The sequence below is a fragment of the Motacilla alba genome, chromosome 3 (assembly GCF_015832195.1).
Source record: "Motacilla alba alba isolate MOTALB_02 chromosome 3, Motacilla_alba_V1.0_pri, whole genome shotgun sequence".
Taxonomy (NCBI): Eukaryota; Metazoa; Chordata; class Aves; order Passeriformes; family Motacillidae; genus Motacilla; species Motacilla alba.
In genome coordinates this window covers 81,815,373-81,835,344 of record NC_052018.1, presented here as the reverse complement: position 1 = coordinate 81,835,344, position 19,972 = coordinate 81,815,373, and the positions used below count along the sequence as shown (strand labels likewise).

Genomic DNA, 19,972 nt, shown 5'->3' with positions numbered 1-19,972 from the left:
TAATTATTCTATGATTCTGTAAACTATTTCCCAGGCCATCTTTTCCATTTTCTTGAATAGAAATATCTTTGATTTTTATTCTTTGCTTTTTCTATGCCAATCATGTTCTGAATTCACCTGATTCTGCTAATCATGTATAGGAATGTGCTGAGATGGACAGCTGGAGCAAGTTCCACCAACAACCTGAGTGGATGCAAAACTGGAACACTGAGCTACCCTGATGTTACCTGACTATTTAGCCAAGATCTTCAATAAGGTTTATAAACTTATGATCTGCAGCTCAGTAATGCAGTAAGTCTTCCAAAACCTACAAGCAGAGAAGTTTGAATATGAGAACATAACCCACATACTTATCAAACACATTTGCCTCTCCCCTTCCTACTGACTAAACAGAGTGCAAGTTTTGCTAATAACACTTTAAATGTAACAATCTTCTCTCAGTAGTTATACTCATTATAGTTTTTCCATTATTTCCCTATAAAAGACACCTCTAATTTTCTGAACTAGCTTCCTTGTACTTCTACATATCTATCAACCAACATCTACTTTTAACTTTCTCTAGTAAGCTTTCTTCCACCTTCATCTGTCCTCAACTCTTCTTACACTAATCCTTGCTCTATCCACATTGCTTATGTCAGTTTTGCTCCTTGACTTACCGAATAATTTTCATTTCTTTCCCCGATCACATGCCTTGTAATATTTAAAATTATGCTAACAACCTGTTCTCTCCCACTATATCAAGACCTTTTAATGCAGCGAAGCAGTCACAGTAATAAAGCAGCATAATTCTTGTAATTTCCACCTAAATCAAAGTGAGTTTTAGTATATCACTGCCAGAAGGTTTCTTAAATCTGCTGTATGATTGCAGAAGTAGTCTCAGTCTTCTAAAAACAAAGCCTTTTATTTGGAAAGTTGACACCTGAAAAGACCAATTATGTTAATAAAATAAATCATACATTCTTTTTCTGCTTATGGAATTATAAAAGTGAAAAAATATCAAGACTCTTTAAAACTGACAGGGCACAAAAGATCTGAATGCTGCAAAAGGTATTAAAAAAAGAGAGAAAGAATATGGTTATAGATTTGTGCAAAGAAGCAAGGTGAAAAACCTTCCACAGGATATGCCTATGCTGTGTGGCAATACTTCACTTGAAGTGCCTTAGAGAAACTAGGCAAAGGTACTACTCTAGGCACAGTGACATACTTATGTCTCAAGGCTTCACAGTAGCTAAAATACAACCATGAGAAAACACACCTCTGTGAGAAACAGATACTAAAATCAATGTATTTGCATGGCAGGCACACTAACTAATAATTTAAGCTCTTGATATCTTCCAAAAAAAATTCCTTATCTATAAAGTTTGCTAAATTACAGGACCATACTTCAGAAACAGTTTGCCAAGGGAATTAGACATAAGTGTTATATGCTTCATTGCTGTTACCAGTTGATTCCGCTCCACTGTGATCCTGTTCTGTTCCAGAAACATTTCAAGCTAGTTTATCCATCACAATGATATCAGAATGCCTCCCAAGATTTTAATATGAAATATTTAATATCAATATATTGTGTGCATATTTTAAGTCATATATATTTCCTCTGTTTAATCTTTCACCAATTGATTAAGTTATACTGTGTCTGAATCAACTAATGTAAGTGACTTGTCATGAGTGGCACCTCACTGGAGAACTTAAACCACAAATGTAAAAACCTAAATTCCTCTGGCTTCAGAGAAAAAAATCTGAGAAGTATTATGCACCATTTTTTCCCTAGATGACTTTGTATCATGTATTAAGTGCACACATCTTATTTCTCAATTTTAATGTCGTTACTTGCTTTGGGCTATAAAACATAACCAGCTTTTCCTCAGTTCTGTTGAAGAACTTACATGAAGTATACACTGTGCAAAGTTATGTTGTGGCAAGGAAACTTCTGCTACATTTCCAATACACTTGTGTCAGTGCACATAGAAAGGCAGCAAAGTTTTAAAACACCTCCACAATGAATTATACCTGCCTCTGACAGAGAAGCTTTGATGATGCAATAAGGCCTAGGAGAAATAAATTACTTATAGATCTGAGTTAATCTTTTCCAGGTAAGATTTTGTTTCCTGTTTAACACTTACTGGTCAGTTCTTAGTGCTCTCTTTTAGTGGAAGAAAAAAGAAGACCGTCAAAAATTAAATTCTACCTCTGTGTCAAGAAATCCAGTTGTACTCAGTGGTCTTTTTTCTTCCAGCACTACTGTAGCAGAATTTATAGCCCAATCTTTTACTAAATCTTTCTGGTTCTCGTTGATAACAGGCCTATTATAATCCTGGCTGTCATCCACTCCAAATACCTGAAAATGAAACAAACCATTACATTCATTAACCCAATACCATCCTGATACAATGTTCAATGTTAATGGATGGATGGTGGCATGCTGGATAGTGAGTATAAAAAGGTTTTATTGTATTATGCTTATTTGTCACCTTAGTGCAATCTAAAAATTAAATAGAAGAAAAATCTACAACAATTATAGAAAGAAAAAAGTGGAAGTCTATGTCAACATTGTGAAAATTCAAAGAACTGCTACTTGGAATGGTCAGATATGAAAAAATGACACTCTGATGAAAGGAACAAAAGATAAAAGCAAAATTATTGCAGAATCCATTTTACCAATTAAGGAAAAAAACCCCCAATAACTAGAATCACCAAATTTTCAGATTTTTGCTAGTATCTTACGAGAATAGGAAATATAAATTTTTGCATTTGCTATTAACATGCTTATTGAATTATTTCTCTAATACAAACATAATTTCAGTTTTTCAACTGTTGGAGACTTGGCAGATGTTAAAAGTCCACCAGGTCTCATGAATCATGTAGACTCATCTCATCTAAGACGTGACTTGGCATAGTTCTTTTACTACTCTATTTCCTAATGATGCTTATATTAATCTCTTCTGCTTAAGCCAGAATCATTTTCCCATAACATTTTAAAAACATTACTCAGAAAAAAAAATTACTAAAAAACCATTATTACTAAGACAATTAATAATAAGAACTTAAGCAGGAGAACCACCATACCATTTGTCAAATTTCTCATGAGTCACAGAAAACAGGGAATATGAATTGCTTTCAGAATTGATGTATAATCAAATACATTTAAAAATATATGTATCTTGGACACATGTAATTTATAAAATTTTCAAATTTCTATCTAAGAAATAAATTCACTACTTTACTACTAGGGATTTAGACATTAAAAAATTACAGAATAAAATGAACTTCCCACACACATTAAAACTGGTTGCCAAAAATTAACAGTTAACATCAAAAATTGTTTTTTCATCTTCAAGATGTTTTCCTCCTGTAACAAACACTACTAGTGCAGAATAGGAAAAGGTGTACAGAATTCATTTTTCTCCAAAAGTGTGCTGTAATTCAGTTATGCACAGCAAAGCTAGAGGACTGGTTTATTACAATTCTGAACAAGGTTAATGTCTTGAAAATGAATTCACCACTAGATGGCCACAAACCACAATGCTGTCAGCTTCTGAGAAGCAGACAAAGGAAAAAATAATAGTTAGCACCCTGTCATTCAACTCCTTATGCTGACTGTACAGGAAGACCTTGCTACAGCATTACTACATTTAGACCTGAGGAAATTTTCTCAAATGCACTGGATTTGTTTTTTGCTCTCATGAGAAAAGCCTGCTTTCCTGACACCTTAAAATTCAGGCAGCACTCCCTGAATTTTCAATTTATAAATAAATCATATATCCAGAGTCTCTGGATTAGAAGTTGCTTAACAGTATTTACAAAACATTTGTTTTCTTTTTATAAAAATACAGTGTTAAAACCTGAATTTTTGCTTTCATGATATACTCTTGATTTGTACAGTTGTAGCAATTTTTGAAGATAGAAACCAGTTACTGTCCACCGACACATTTCTTTGACTATATCACTATTCTGCAGAGACTTTTTTCTTTGTGTATCATCGTTTCATTGATTACAGAATTTTATATGTTCTTTTAAATGAAAGCAAATTCTGGTATTATCACATAAGCACCAGAAGGAAAATATGAATTCCACACATCCCTATCTAATTTAGACTACAGCAGCAAATTGCTGCCTATAAATTGCTTCCTTTTATCTGACAGCACATTCACTTACCATGTCAAATTTCTTTACTTGTATCAGAAATAACACTTCTTTCAGTCTTACCTTCTCTAGTACTGAACTCATGTTTAAGCCACTTTTCTTATTCTTCTATTACTGAAATTACTGCAAAACCAAATTTGAATATTGCCTATTTTTTTTCTGTGAAAGGTAATATGAATATCACAAAGACCCAAGTATTAGCACTCCTAATGTTCCTTCTCTCTATACAATGGGGATATCAGAAGAGATAAGCAAAATATTTGGGGACAGTATCATTAGAAAGAAAGGTAACACATCTTTGTCAGTAAAAGTATATTTTTGTACTACAGTGTCATTCTACGTTTGATATGTGTATGCACCTGTCCTAAGTTCCACTGCTATACAACTGCAAAGCCCCTCTTCTCACAAGAAAGAAGAGATGCACGTAAGTGTGATGTAGCTCAAAGACTAAATTTCCGATTTGTGATATATAAAAAACTCTTTAAAAGATTGTAACTAACACGTAATTAAGAATTTAAATACTAAAATCATTCACGAGATAAAACAACTCAAGTATTTGACAAAACATAGATTATTACTTACACACCTGTCACACACCTGCAGAAAAGCAATACTCTCAGAATTTCAGGTTTGACCAATCCACATACTCCATTCATCAAATAATGAGAATATACTCTCAACAGAAACAGTCACAGAATAACCTGAATATTTCTGCTGGAAATCATCTCTCCACCATCTAGAAAATGCAATTTGTACTTTCTGGGCTGCTACAATATGGTATGTGTGCAAACAGTGGGCTGTTGTGACTGAAGCCTGAATGGATAGAGATTTGTATCTTCCTACAAAGACCAGATTACATTGTTCAAGGCTTCCAATTCTTTAGATGTTTCTGTTCTTTAAATATCTTCATGACTGCAAAGTCATTTAAGGAAGGTCCAGGAGATAACTTAATCAAACCAAGAGAATTCTAAGGAAATGCTGATGACACATATTGCTGCATCTCTCATCTATTTGAACAGAAAGACTGAAGTCTCTTTCTGTAAAGCTTGTATTTGTCAGAAGCAATTATGAAATATATTTTTATTAACTGTGTTTTGGGGAAGAAAACTGTGAAGTCAGGTTCTGCAATCACTACAGATTTGGACACATTGGGCTGTTTAAAAAATGAGAAGCAAGCCTTTAATTTTGATAAAGGAAGTAAAATAATTCTATGTATTCTATGTATGTGACTAACCATCACAAATCACACATATCCACCACACAGCTGTAAATGCAAAAAAAGCTTCCTAAATAATTTACCCTTTTTAAATAGTACTGTAAGCAACAGGGACTTTTTTACAAGACTCCAATCTCGCATTTTTTGAGAGAATCTGGGGAATGAGGAGTAATGTAAAAAGAATAAATAAAGAACAATTACTAGAAATATTAAAAAAAAAACCCAATACTAATGTATATTTTTAACAGGTGTAATTTAAAACTGAAACTGCCAGAGAAAGGTATTTCCAAGGTATCAGCCTCCTATAAGCAATCATTCCGGAAAGCTAAAAGTTTTTTGCCCTGCTCTGTCCTATTGTTTATTTTTCTGAAATTATATTTTTGCAGGAAGATAACATTGTTCCATCCTGGTCGTTTCAAGTTTCATGAAGTTACAGAACAGAAACCAGGATGAAAATCTTCACAGAAACCCTGAAAGTTGACTGACAGAGAAATATCTAGACACCCCACCAATCTGCACCATTTCATGGTGTTCTTGCAGGGTCCATGCCACATGGCTATAATGTAGAACAGACACAAACATGGTGTATAAACTGTGGTGGTGATGTTTCAAAATAATTACTTTATTGTTATGAAGCATGAAACAATTTCCATTGTGAATCAGGACATTTTAAGTGGCATGGGAAGGATAATATGCTGCAGAGTGTCCAGACCCGTCCATGAAATATTCTTGACATTATTTTGTTTAACCTGCATTCCAGCTGGCCCCTTAAGCAAATGGATTAACAGGTGATACAGGTGAAACATTGTCTAACTAGGTAATTCTGCAGCAAGATGAGGTAATGACTAGGTAGCAGCAAGATGGCAAAGACTAGAGCATTTTACCTGTGGGGAGAGTCTGGGGAAGCTGGATTTGATCACTGTAAAGACGGGAAGGCTTTGGGGTTGCCTAACAGAAGCCCACCAAGTACAATGGGGAACATACCAAGATGACAGCCAGGCTCTTCACAGTGCTACACTGCAGGGGGACAAGGGACAACTCATGTCAGATGAGACAGGGTATGAAGAAAAGTTATTTCACTCTGAGGACAGTCAAGCAAGCTTGCCTAGTCTCTGCCCATGTAGGGCATGAAAACTAATACGGCTAAAGCCCCAGGCAACCTGGCTGAACTCAAAGCTTCTTTGAGACATCTCCTTTTCAGGTCCTTTGCAGCTTATGTGATTCTATGCTCCATAATAACAGTGATCTGACATAATAACTTAGCATCTCAGGTCTCCTAGTGCAAAGTTTTGAGAAAGCCCCAAGTATCCCAGAGTAGGAGGGATAAGGTGAGCTCCTGGTACATAATTTTCCATTTCAAAGCAGTGAAGTAACTCCTCTAAAGATCCCCTATGATAATCCATTTACATTGTGCAGTTCACCCAGTAATAAAGGGCCAAAACAGCAGGCTAAAACTATAACAAGTCTCAGAGCACTATCTTGTTACTTGCTGGAAAGCAAACTTGCCCTGAAAAAATACAGAAGGAAAATATGCACTAACTAACGGCAAAAAAAAATAAATTGTAACTTAATGAGGATATTCACAAATTTATTCACTTTATAGCAGCAACAGTTTTTCCAGTATAGACAATGTGAGTTACAGGACCAAGTCTGAGCCCATGCCTTGGTCTCTTTGGCAAGGGCTGATTTTGCAGAAAGCAGAGTACTCTCTTTTGGCAGGTCATATACACTTCCCTGTGACAACAGCTCATGACTCAGAGTTCACCTGCTCATCACCATAGCTGCAACACAGCTGTAATACAAGCTAGCTTTAGTGATCAGGAACTGGTCTTGTTCATTCTCCCTTCTCCTGTCCCAAAGCAGTGAATTAATATTTTTTTGCAGCACAGATACTAGAGGTGAACGTAATGACTTTAGAATTAACTATCAAGATGGTTCTTTAAAACCACGGAAGTCAATATTCTCCCTCAATATATGCAATACTTTCAAGAAATTAAAATAAAAACTGGTCACAAAAAATAATGGCAATAGGAAACATTTTTTTCTGAATAAGAAGGAAGACAGTGGTTTACTACCCCCCCCCCAAACCCACAAACCTCACCTGATGTTCTTCCTATGTGCTTTTTATAAACTTGAAAGCTCTTGACTAAGAAAATAACTTTTTCCAGTTGTATCTCTTTTAGATGCTTTTCCAAGTTCATAATATCTGGACTTCATACTTGCTTTACCTTTAAACAGTTTCATGGTGAGACAAGATCACACTGCAGTTCTACAATACTATAATTATTCAGTACTTAATGACCACAGAGCTAGTTGCTTGTCCAAATCATTACTGAAGATACTGATATAAACAGAAAAAAGGTGTCATTTGAGACTTCTAATAGATTTGTTCACTCAGTTTTACAGCAAATTATGTCTATTAGAATGGGAAAATCTGAAGTATCTTACCTAGTTTTAAAATTTTTAGTTTACAAAATTTCCCCAGTAATCTTACTGCTGAATTCTTAATGAAATGGATATATAGTAATTATCAATACCATCAATTAACAAAAACCAACAAATAAATATTAAGAATTCTGGCTGAAATTCCTATTCATTAATTATGGCATTTGGAAAGTAAAATTATTGAAATAACTCTCTGGCTATTCATTTAGATCCTAACAACAGTCAGGGACGTAATTTAGAAACATATTTTTAAAATATCATTATTTGAACGCTATTAATTTCAGTGTAGGCAATCTGTATAAAAGGAACAGAATGAAGCCCAATGACAAGAAAGACACAAGGGAATTCAAAGATGAACAGTTAAAAAAATTAAAAACAAAGCAGAGCAATGGTAAGGAACAAGGGTCCTCACTGTACAGGGCATTAAAGAAGGATCATGCCAAAATCAACAAGGAACAAATGATTTAATTTGAAGTAAGGTATTTGTCATTGTAAAGTGATGGGAATGTAAATTATGATAGCAATTGTGTTTCATAACCTTTTAGGGGAAAGGAAGATGATAAGCATATTTGTTTGTCACAGCAGTCAAAAGTTGGTTTCAGAAACTGAGCTGTAAACTGAGTCAGACCAGCAAAAACCAAATATATAAAAAAAAAGGGAAGACATATGATTTTGGAAATACAAGCAGGATTTCAGGATTTGAGCACAGTTTGGGTGTTCTAAGCAAGAAGAAACTGTAAATAAACCACACTCAAAGTATGATTGATTGATGGCAAAAGAGGATTCCAGAGAGCAAGGAAATGGAAGAGGCTTCAGATCATCTCTGCAGATCATCTCAGTAATGCTGCATTTGGTGCTCAGACTGAATTCCTGACAATTCTTCCACAGAATGTAGTTGAGGCATTCATAACACACAGTAAATTGGTCCTTAAAAGTCAGTTATTGATCACAGAGAAATGACAAAAGGCATATGTTTTTTCTTGTCTTTTACAAAGTGAGATAAGAGTACAAAGCCTCAGCTCACTTTGTGTTTAGCTACTACATGAACTGTGTTTAACCAAGCTGCTTCTGAGGAGTTTCATTTTAATAGTTTTTGCTTGTTCTTGGCTGTTATCCTGGCCATTCCAGGCACACAGACTGTGTTCTGTGCAGGGCATGTCTCATGAATAGCAATGGATTTTCACAGAAGCTCTTTACGTCATTTTAACTCTATATCGAAGTTACAGAATCAGATGCAAGATGCTCTGGTATAAAAAAAGCCACATAAGCAAATGAAAAGGATCAACATGCCAAGTCTAAGAGCTTCCTCTTACCAGACACCAGTTACATATTTACATGCATACATATTTTGTCCCTGTTTGCTACTGTGAAGAATTAATTTTCTTTAGGATTCCAAATTAAAAATGAAACAACAAATTTAGAGGCTGTAAAACTCATTTCCTTTTAAGAAGAAAAGGTTACAAACATCCTCTGAACTATCAATAAAATTTATAAGCTCAGATGATTGGTTAGGCTTCAAGTGGTCTACTGCTTTTTTAGCACTGTACTCATAAAATAGTCATTCTGCAAACAAGACACTCTGTAGGGCTCAAGGCATTTCTCTCAAAGAAACTGCTGAAGCAATGGTAAAAGCAATTAAACTCAGAGAGTGGGAAAAGACAGGAGACCTGAAAGTGATTTTCTGAAAACAGATACATCTACCTCAGTTCCTTAAAGAGTCATTGAAACATACTGAGATTTTTTTTCTCTTATCTTCCTCTCTACCCATTGACTCTTTCCAGGTAGTTTTTCCACTTATATTACTGAAAAAATTGCTGAGAGGAGGTCCATAACATGTATGTTAACTCCACAACCAGAGAAATTATAACAACAACAATCTGTAAGGTTACTGATAAATTGTTAACGTTTGCAGGAGAGAAGACAAGATCTGGTATACAAACTTTAAGAACACTTAAAGCAACAACAATAAATCATTCAAAAGTAAACAGTCCTTCAAAAACACGTTAGCCAATATTACAATGCAGTATGAACAGATATACCCTAGGAGTAAAAAGAATAAGGAAATTCCATTTTATAACAATCATCTTTCAGAACAGATTCCCATTCATATCCATACTCAAAATAAAAAAAAAAAGAAAGAAATCAAACAAAAAAAATAAGTATCATCACTTATATCAGCAGAAAGAACTAGAAAATAAAATTAGAAAATGTGCTGTCTACAGTGAACACCTATACAGTTTTCCCTGTTTTCCCTCCATAATTACTATTCCAAAATTTTAAAGAGGAAAGAAGAATCTCTCTCAAGATTGTGTCAATAGAGTAAGATTTTATGTATACTCATTGCACAGTATGTAATCCAATAAAATTCAAGGCATTAGAATGCACATTAAAAAACAAGATCATTACTGTTAGGGCCTGTCTATCTACATAAATAAATACTTTAAGATATCTGGAATATGGAGCTTGCACTGAAAACAAAATCATTACATGGTCACAGTAAGCCTTTCTGAAGGTGGCAGGATGGATTGAGGTTTGATTTTGATACAATTTTTCAAGTCCTCTATTTGGAAATCAGTATGAATCAGTTGGATTTCTGATCTAAATTTACTTTGCTGATTAAAAAAAAAAAAATTATCTTTTAGGAAATGTAAATGAAAATAACATAAATCAAGTAAAAAATTTGGGGACCAAAGACAACTTTAAGCCAAATGTTTCCATATGCATATGAACTGCTGTAGCATTCCAGATTTCCTGGTTATCTGACAGGACTTGAAACACTCATATAGCCTCAATTCTATTCCATCCCTTCCCACACATGTATAGAAGAGCTTACATCTGCTATAGTAAGTTCTACAAAATATTTCAATTTTTAAATACTCTAAAATGAAACTGGCTGAAGAACAAAGACAACAAAAAACCCTATACAAAACAAACAGTAAAAGAGCCCTAAAGAAAACCCCCAAAGAACTTTAAAAAAATCCATTGAGTTGCTTTTTATTTACTGCAATAGCCTCAAAGTATTTAATATTCCAAACACATGCAGAATTATTTGCACATTCATTTATTAATATTTATAACTGGCAGTACATTGCTTTATTGAAAAAGGAAAGTCATTAGCATGATAATTTGGTCTCTTTATATCTACAAAAAAAGGAAGATGAACTGCAGAAGCATCATTTTAAATTCTTTCATCCACTGACAGACTTACCTTGTCTGTGGCCTATGAAGATTTTTAATGTGATATGACTGCTGAGAAGAACTTTCTTCTAATAGATTGATTTATTTAAAAAACATAAAATGGATAGAATATTTACAACTCAGAGATAAAAAGAAAGCAATTGCTAAGTGTTAACAGAGGAAGGCACTGAATCCATCTAAAGAACAAAAAGGCTGGGTGTAAAGGAAAAACAAATCCTACAACTCTGCCCCATTTACTCATGTATTTTATATGGAAAACTTAACACTGAAAACATGTTCTAAATTAAATCAAGATCCTGAATTTCTTTCATTTTGTACTTAGCTGTTAGCTGCAACAATAAGACCATTATTCTGCTAGAACAAGTTGTGTCTTTCTGATGCTATTTGAGTAGAGGATGTTTTATGATACATATGTTCAAGGTGGGCCTTTCGGTATACAAGAGCAGCTTGCTTTCTTACCACATTGATGAAACTGCTCTCAGTGGCAATTTAAAAAAAAAGCTCTACAAGTATAAAAAGAGATCCATCATCTAGTTTTCTCCTGTTTTAATATATTTATTTTCTAAACCTTAGCCTACTAACCAATTCATACTGCTCTATGAATTTAAGTGACATTTGAACACCTGGATGCAGAAATACTGCTGACTAATGAAAGGACTTTTAAGAAGCAAATTTCAGTGTTATTTTTCAAGTATTCTCTATTCATAAAGAACATTAAGACATAACCAGAAATTTCTACTTACATCTTTTTTTAACATTTGCAATTGAAAACTATGTGCATATGTACTGTATTTTTTAATCTTAAAAAAATCTTTAAAAAAAAACTTTGAAGTTGTGTAAGACACAAGCAATAATGTATTTGAAAACTTGCATTTTAGGTAAGTAGAAGACATTCACCCCAAGACAGTCATGACTACAGATATGTGATTACCCCTCTCTGTTAGGGAAAAGAATCAAAATTAAAAAGCTTTTGTCTGTTACTTATGAAATGCTTTCCTCTTTCTTTCTGATAATGCATTTTTCTCACATGCTCTTCTCAAAAGTCAGGCCTGAAAATGGTTGAGAAATACGGGTTCTGTCATTTGCTATTCTGCTCCTTTTCTGCTATAGTGACAATACTTTTTTCTTAAAGGCTGAAAAGCACCAGAGGAAGAACTGGATCTTTAGCAATCTAAATGAAATAAAGATGCTGAATAAGCAGGACAGCATAGTTTCTGGCTTTTTCAAATAATTTCACACAAGCATCTATTCTTCTTCAGACTATTTCCTTGAATCTTTAGCAAAAGGCTACACTAAGCAAAAATAGTACTTTTGAAGGAAGTAATACAGCTCAACATTAAGATTTTTACTCCCCCTTTCTTAGAATTACACAGAGAGATGAGTGTTTTCAATTTTTTTTCCCTGAGAATTTTAACTTTGACTTCCTGCATGTTCCTCTTGGATTCTTAATGTAAAGAAGCATTATTAATCTCACCTTGATTTTGTACAAGTTAATACCACTCTTGCATTTGCGGTTTGCTCTTATGTTCCTTTCCATAGAAAAGTAAGGCTAAGGCTAAGAATGAGTCACACTTGGGAACAATCTTTGGACATTTTGGTCATTCTCATCCTTTCCTCCAATAAAAGGGAGAAAATATCCAAATCCAGAAGTACTTTATTCCACTGAAAATTTTTCAGGTAAACCACACACAGATTTTAGCACCATTCTAATGTAAAATGCTACTCAGAAGAATGCGTTATTTGTGCAAATGTTTTAGAAAGTGATCCTTGCTATTTGTAGTGCATTTTCACCCCAATCCTAGCAAATTATAGTCTTGAATTTCAATTAAACTTTGGACCCAAGAGACACCCTTAAATGACTCAATTGAGCAGGCATAGTAACTACTCAGAAAAAGGACTGACTTGCCGACAATGAAAGAGTGGTTATACTGAAATAATTGATAAGAAGTATACTAGTAATTCTCTTAAATCCTCAATAAAGAAGCACAGGAGTCAACAAGCTAACAAAAGTCCTTGTCTTATACCTCACTTATCCCCCTTTGGCAAAGTACGATTATCCGAAGCATTAGCAATTTAAAATAGGAGGGAAGCAAAGCTGAGCTCAGCTAAAGGACAAAATTTTGGCTTGCATTTGGTTTAGATTTTCTCCATTGGCTGTTTTCTGCACTTCATAAAAATAGTATCATACTACTTCATATTACCAAATCAAATAAGAATTGCATAGTAGGGCTCTTTGAACTGGGTGTAAAATATAGTGTTCATAAGATTTCAACACAGATACTAAGTGAAATGATACAGAAGACCTTGAAGAGAAAACATCTCTGCTTTACTTCATAGTAAATCTTTAATACCTAGTGGTGACACCTTTAAAGTCAGCAGTAAGGGAAATTTATGGTACCCAAAAGCTTTTATAAAATACTAAGATTATTAAGCAATACTTTACTATCATTCTTAAGGCTTCCCCTCACTTCCTGTTCCTGAATCTCTCCTGTAACAGGAGAGATTTGATTCAAACAAAAAACTGACTTTAGATAATCTGAATGGATACTGGAAGGCCACAAAAAACTTGAAATTTTATTAACTCTCTCAGAATCACAGGGTGTGATTCTTGGAATGTCCTGTGTAGGGCTGAGAGTTTGACTCAATGATCCAAATGGGTCCCTTCCAACTCAGCATACTCTATGATTATAAATATTAGACAGCATTAACCTTTTTATCAAGTACATAAATTGTCTATTTCCAAATGTTATTACTTCGCGTGCTTTCCCAAAAAGCCCCGTTGAACTACTGTATTTAGCTAAAACTTAACTTATGAATTTTCTGATGCAATTAGTTGAAGATTTATAATTTAAGAATAAATGCAGAAATTTGTACTTCTTTAATATTTACTTGCTTCCTTCGGAATGCTTTTAGTTCCCAGTTGTCTTTTGAACATTGATTCAAAGAAGAAAAAAATTCCTTTTCAGAATCCGTAAGAGGTGAAACTATTATCTTTATTATTTTATAGAAGGTGACACCCTATACTTTAATCCCTGTCTCTAAATCTTCCATAAACACCTTTTTAAAAGAAAACCATCTATAATGAAATGTCCCATTTCCCCACTACTTCAGAATTTTTTTACAAAATCAAACAAGTGAAGCTAGCTTGTCTTGCAAAACAGTTTTCAACACTAGCCAAAATTAATTCTAAATGTATTAATGTATTTGTTTAGCTCTGAAGTCTTAGACATGCAAATGAATCCTTAGATAATTCTAAACAATGAATTTACTGTAAATTAGCAAAACCCTAGCCAAGAATTGGATGCAGACATTCTACCATGATATATTATCTAGGAAAACACAAGAGCATAAAAGTCCATTTCAAGTCACATTAAGCAAAATGATTAAACATAGCCTTCTGCTACCCATATTTTCCTGCTGAATCCAAAGAACAGTTATTTAATTCAGTTTTTAAACTGCAAATACAATTTGAATTGTTATTGGTATTTCTATGGTTACCAATAAGCAAACTAGGAAACTTACATTGCTGTCATATAAACACTTTTGGAAAATCAAAGCATTTTTATACTTACTCTTTATAGCTGACACTGCAATTTAAGTTACTGTTACTAAATGTACTTTTAAAATAAGTATAGAAAATATTTGCAAGCTATATCTATATGATGGAACCAATTTATGTAATGAAAACTAGAGACAATAGGCTTTCAAGAACAAGTGAGTATTTCCACAGGAACATAAACCACCCTCATAAAAATACCAGTTAAATGATTTTTGGTGCCTGGTACTGAAATCTTTTGGAAACACATTAAAACTACCAAACTTTAACACAACAGCAGTATGCAAGAAGGAATAATGTTTAGCCAAATGCCTGCTGCTGCTCATACAACGTTTAATATTTCAACATTATAGACTGGTTTAAAAACTTGTGTTATTGCAGCAGCCTTAATAAGCAGAACTCAAGGGGTGGAGAGCTGCCCACACATCCCATAACACTTGTTAACATCAGAATGCATTTCAGGTTTCTCACCTTGTCAATCATTTTGCGGGCTTCCATTTCTTCAGGATTGGGATTTTCCAACTCAATAGTGTAAGTACCTTTGTCACTCTGGTCATCCTCATTGTCCTTTTCAGTAGCAGCAGAAATATGTTGGCTCTTCAACTTTTTGTCCATCTCCTGGTTCTGATTAGGCCTATGGCCAAGGCTTCCTGAACTCCTTAACAACGCAGCTTGTAAGGCAGGTAACGCAGCAGAGTGTTCTTCTGATTTCTGGTTTAGAAGTTTGGCATGAACACCATGTACTGCTCTGTGATGTGATGAGCTAGCTTGCACAGGCGAAGGGACTTTCTCTCCTGATGCAGGTTTCACTCTTTCAGCTCGTGCGTGAGATGTCGGAGATGGAGATTCTGGGCACAGAGCTCCTACATTCTGAGAAAAAGAGTAAGAACGTCTCTTGCGAGGATGGTCTTCATCAAAAAACTCAATCATAAAGGCAGTCTGACTCAAACCAGCTTGCTCCTGCTGCTTTTCTGTGGAATGGACTTTCTGGTGTGACTTTTTCAGCTCTGTATGATGATGCCTTAAGTGTTCTTCAAGTGCTGCCCTTTTACTGTAATGCCGGTGTGCGCCAATATTTTCTGAATCGCTTTGTGTGCCATCATCATGTTTATTCCCTACAAGCAAAGCAAAACACTATATAGCACACTGAAAAAGAGAAAGACCCCAACATTACGTCAACAAAAAAGCCAAGCAGCAAACTAGGAAGGAAATTATTTCAAAGTGGATTTCTGTTTAAACTCCAATAGCTCACAGTACCTGGCTCTGCAAATTTGGTACAGTTCCTGGAAATGCAATCAACTTGCTACAAGTCAAACAATGAAACATTTTCAAAGCTGATCGGTAACAGCAGTGCATTTGAAGTATCCTTTCCCCAGTATTCTCATCTGTGAATACTTATCACTGATGTACAAAAGCCAGTATTATACCAGCTGTACTATAGTATGCTTTTGAATTATATCAGTTTTGTTACAGAGCCAGTTGATTACAAATGACTACTGACACATTCCCGGCAGGGTTAAGAGGAAAAAGAAAACCTTAATTAAGTCCTTCCGACAGTGGAAAGAGAGCCACAGTTCATATTGCTGGATTCCTCTCACATTTACAACAGTTTGTCATGAGAAATGTCAACTTAAACTTGGACTGAATTCTTTATTACTCTTTCCAAGAAGAGCAATGAGTTTTTCCATAATTCACTCTGCTCAACATCTGATGTGTGCAAGTAAAATGGTTGTTATTACTTATTCCTTCCATGATCTACTCTGAGATCTATGAATAGGGATTACATATTTCATAAATCATACATACACCTAAAGATGTACTTTGCAATGATACCTGAAAATGTATGAAGGCTGGATACTTACACATAGTAAGTGTATTTAACACAGAGCAACCTCATGTACAACGAAAAGTGCCAATGCTGCTAAGTTTTAGCTCAGTACCTGGGAAGGAACACTTTCATCCTCACTGAACTCTTTTACATCAAATTCTGCTTTTATATATATATATATATATATATATATATATATATATATATATACACATATATATATGTATATATATATACACATATATATATGTATATATACATATATATATATACATATATATATGTATGTATATATACACACACATAATGTCCAATTTCTGTATTTTTGATTCTCAAGAGGTTAGCTTTTTTAAGGTTTTCTCATTTAAACAGGATATGTAGCTACTATTCAGTTAAACAATAATTACATATTGGCTGATCTTAGAGTACTTACTCTTACTTAGAGTAACTACTAGACTTACTCTTACTGAGAGTAACTTACTCTTACTCTTACTTAGAGTAACACCACTGAAAACACAGCTGAAATCCTAACTTTCATTCCTGTTTTCTACTTGTTAGAATAGTGCTTACAAAAATTCTGTGATGATTCATATATTTCCAAATAATAATAAAGCAGTATCAACATCACAGTGAAAGTCATATAGTCTAATTTTAGCAGTGGGGCTTCAGTACAGAATACTATAAGAAAAAGCTGACAAAAAAAAAAAAAAGCTTTGAGGTTTGTTTTTTTGTTTTTTTTTAATTGAACTTTCAAAGCACCTAGGTGTATTTACTATCTAAAAATACAACTAATGAATGAGAATACAAACAGGCCATAGAAGATTCAAAATTCAGATATTTATTATGGCCATATGCATCCCATAACTTTCACCTCTCTCAGATGAAAATCAATCAGACTTAGAGGAGTTTTTGTCAGGAAAAGGCTTTTAAGCAAAGCCCCTCCTATTTATCAAAGTGTCATGGCTAGTATGTAAAGAATATTCATGAATATAATACATTTACATGAAGGCCAAAGAATGAGATTTATACTGGAAGAAATAACACACTATCATCTTTATGCCAGCACATTAATCTAATTCTGCTTTCAGAATTTTATTTTTAGCTTAATTTGAAAGGGTCAGCCTTAAAAAGCAGATCAATAAGGCAAAGAATGATGTACCCAGTCCTAGCCGGTTTCCGAACTAGACATGATAATGTTGCAGAGCCAAGGAAAATGAGAATGGTAGGGTTAACCTGCTGAAATTAAAAGTGGAATATAAGAGAGACTTGAAAAAGTTCATCAGAAGTTTTCATTATGAAAATCTGAATGGTACTGGACTCTTCATCTGAACATCAAGACTATCTGCTTCTCTATTCCATTAAGTGACACTCAAAAGAAAGTACACTTGTCATGTGTAATATTTTATTTGATTTCATTTGAAATGTCACTGTCTGCAATAAATGAACATGTATGATACCTGGAACTCCATTCAACAGCAGCACTCATATGAATACAATAGTCCACAAGGTGAATATAAAAATTGAAGCACTTCCTTTATATCTGATTCCTGACTCAAACTTGACTCCGCGAAACATGATCCATATAAGCAGAATGAGTATATGATGTATTCTTTGCCATAAATTATTTTCTTAGAACATACAAATAATCACAGAAGATATGCTATTGAAGGAGTTTCTAAAAGCATAAATTGAACTTCAGAGCTTTGATTCTAAAAAGCAATTCATGTTTTCATGAGAAAAAGTGAGATATATAAAATTTAACTAAAGTTTGGGTTTTTTTCCTTTTCAAGATCAGTGTTTAAATACCTGATGTTTTTAGCTACACTAGAACATCTCCAATTAGCACCTTGATTGTAAAATTGTTCAGCATTTGGTTTCTTATGCTCTTTGTAAGACTTAATTCAGCAATACAATTTCCCAGCCCAGATCCTTGCACACATGTGGAGTATCTGCGATTTGATCTGAACTCCGCATGGGCTCAGGGATCCTCTTACTGCATGCTGGCGAGGAATTGCTGCTTTCAGAACTAAGCATGGCTGGAATGATTCACTTTACCTTTCAGCCTCTTCAAGTACACTGGAACGTCACTCTTAATACTTTTGGAGTCCTCCTCCGTTGGCTCCCATATCATTCTCGGAGGATTGTTCTGTGCAAGCCAATCTGCGACTTTGCTCTCAGCAGCCAGCATCACCGTCTGGAGCCCCGGCAGGTCCTGGCCACTGGAGGAAGAAGGCTTTTTCGACTTGTGACGCTGCTCTGATGTGAATTTTGTCACATGATCTTTGATCTTTACTTTTCCTGGAGTGTTGTCATCAAATTCAATGGTAAAGGAAGCGTGCCCTGAAGCTGCTGCGTGGGAGCTTTGGGTATCTTTTGTGGGAATTTCATGAATAGCGCTCTCTGCTACCTGTGAAGTTTGCTGGCATTCTTTAGTAGGGATTTCAAAATAACTGGGCTCCCTGCAGAAAGGATAAAGTTCTTCATTTGCAGATGCAGACTGCTCCTCAGATTGCTTGGCATCTGTGCTGCATCCTATTAGGAAAAATAAAAAAAAACAGATTTCACAATACTGGTGAACTTCAGGCTATTCAAGAAGTTTCTGAAATCCTGTAAAGGCCACTTGAGTAATTTCTGGAATAAACACTAAGATTGTGGAATAGACTGAGCACCATAGTTCTGGAAAAATAGTTCCACAATTACATATGAAAAGTATTAATGAAAAGGTAGTTTGAACTTCAGCTGTGAGAAATGTAAAGTGGCAAAAAGGTCACTTAAAATTTGTCAAAGTGCATGCAAAATAGTTTTAGAAGATGTAAAAGTCAGATGAGTTATTTGAACATGGAAAAGAGGTAAATCACAATGGCAAAGTTGTTGAGATGATCATTATCGCAATTCCAATCTATTGGAAAAAGCATCAAATCAGGGTGCTTCCAAAACAAGTGCTAATGATCTGCCAGCTCCAGCAGTTGACAGAAAGCATAATTTCGTTTGGCCAAATTCTTCAGAAAAACAATTCGCACATTAATGCAAGATAAACATTAATTCTGGCTTGAAAAGTTAAACACTGCTAAGCACTGGAACGTGTTTTGGAATTCAGACTTTATGTTTCTACAAGAGATAAAACCAAAGAAGCAAGCTAAAATCTATTGTCTTATTTTACTTATTTTACTTGTTGCCATAGTGTGTAGACGAACAGAAAAAGGAACAATAGCTGGAAGCATGCAGAATGTTAGCAAGCCATGCTCTCACTGGCAAAAAAAGGCAGGAAGTATAAAAAGCACAGGGTAGTTATTCTAAGTTCCACTGTATAGCCTAAATGAAGGCTAAAGCTTCCTGTGGTTGCAGCAAAGGTACCAACATGCCTTTAAGAAAACAAACCTTCTGATTGCTTTTTTTGAACTACTAAGTCAGCCAAAATACCTGGTGCAGAGATGTGATAAAAGAAACAGAAGCTTGAGACTTTAGTAGCAATGGCAACTTAGATTCCAGCAAAAGAATTTCTGAATAGTTCTGAAGCAACTTACCATGCACCACATTAAGATGTTTAAGATATCATTTCAGTTGCCAAGTAAAGAATTAAGACTGC

The 19,972-nt window shown here is 34.6% G+C and overlaps 1 protein-coding gene across 7 annotated transcripts in view; it reads right to left on the bottom strand.

The window, feature by feature from the left end:
* Nucleotides 1-19,972, bottom strand: part of CEP170 (centrosomal protein 170) — a 95,470-nt gene that overhangs the window by 31,409 nt on the left and 44,089 nt on the right. For 6 of the 7 annotated variants that reach the window (XM_038130322.1, XM_038130323.1, XM_038130316.1 and 3 more), the window contains exons 8-10: nucleotides 18,442-18,918; nucleotides 15,030-15,673; nucleotides 2,189-2,338 (exon numbers count right to left, since the gene is read on the bottom strand). In XM_038130322.1, coding sequence (XP_037986250.1) covers nucleotides 2,189-2,338; nucleotides 15,030-15,673; nucleotides 18,442-18,918 — 1,271 coding nt within the window. The remainder of the gene's footprint in view (nucleotides 1-2,188; nucleotides 2,339-15,029; nucleotides 15,674-18,441; nucleotides 18,919-19,972) is intronic. The other variant, XM_038130320.1, reaches the window with a different exon arrangement.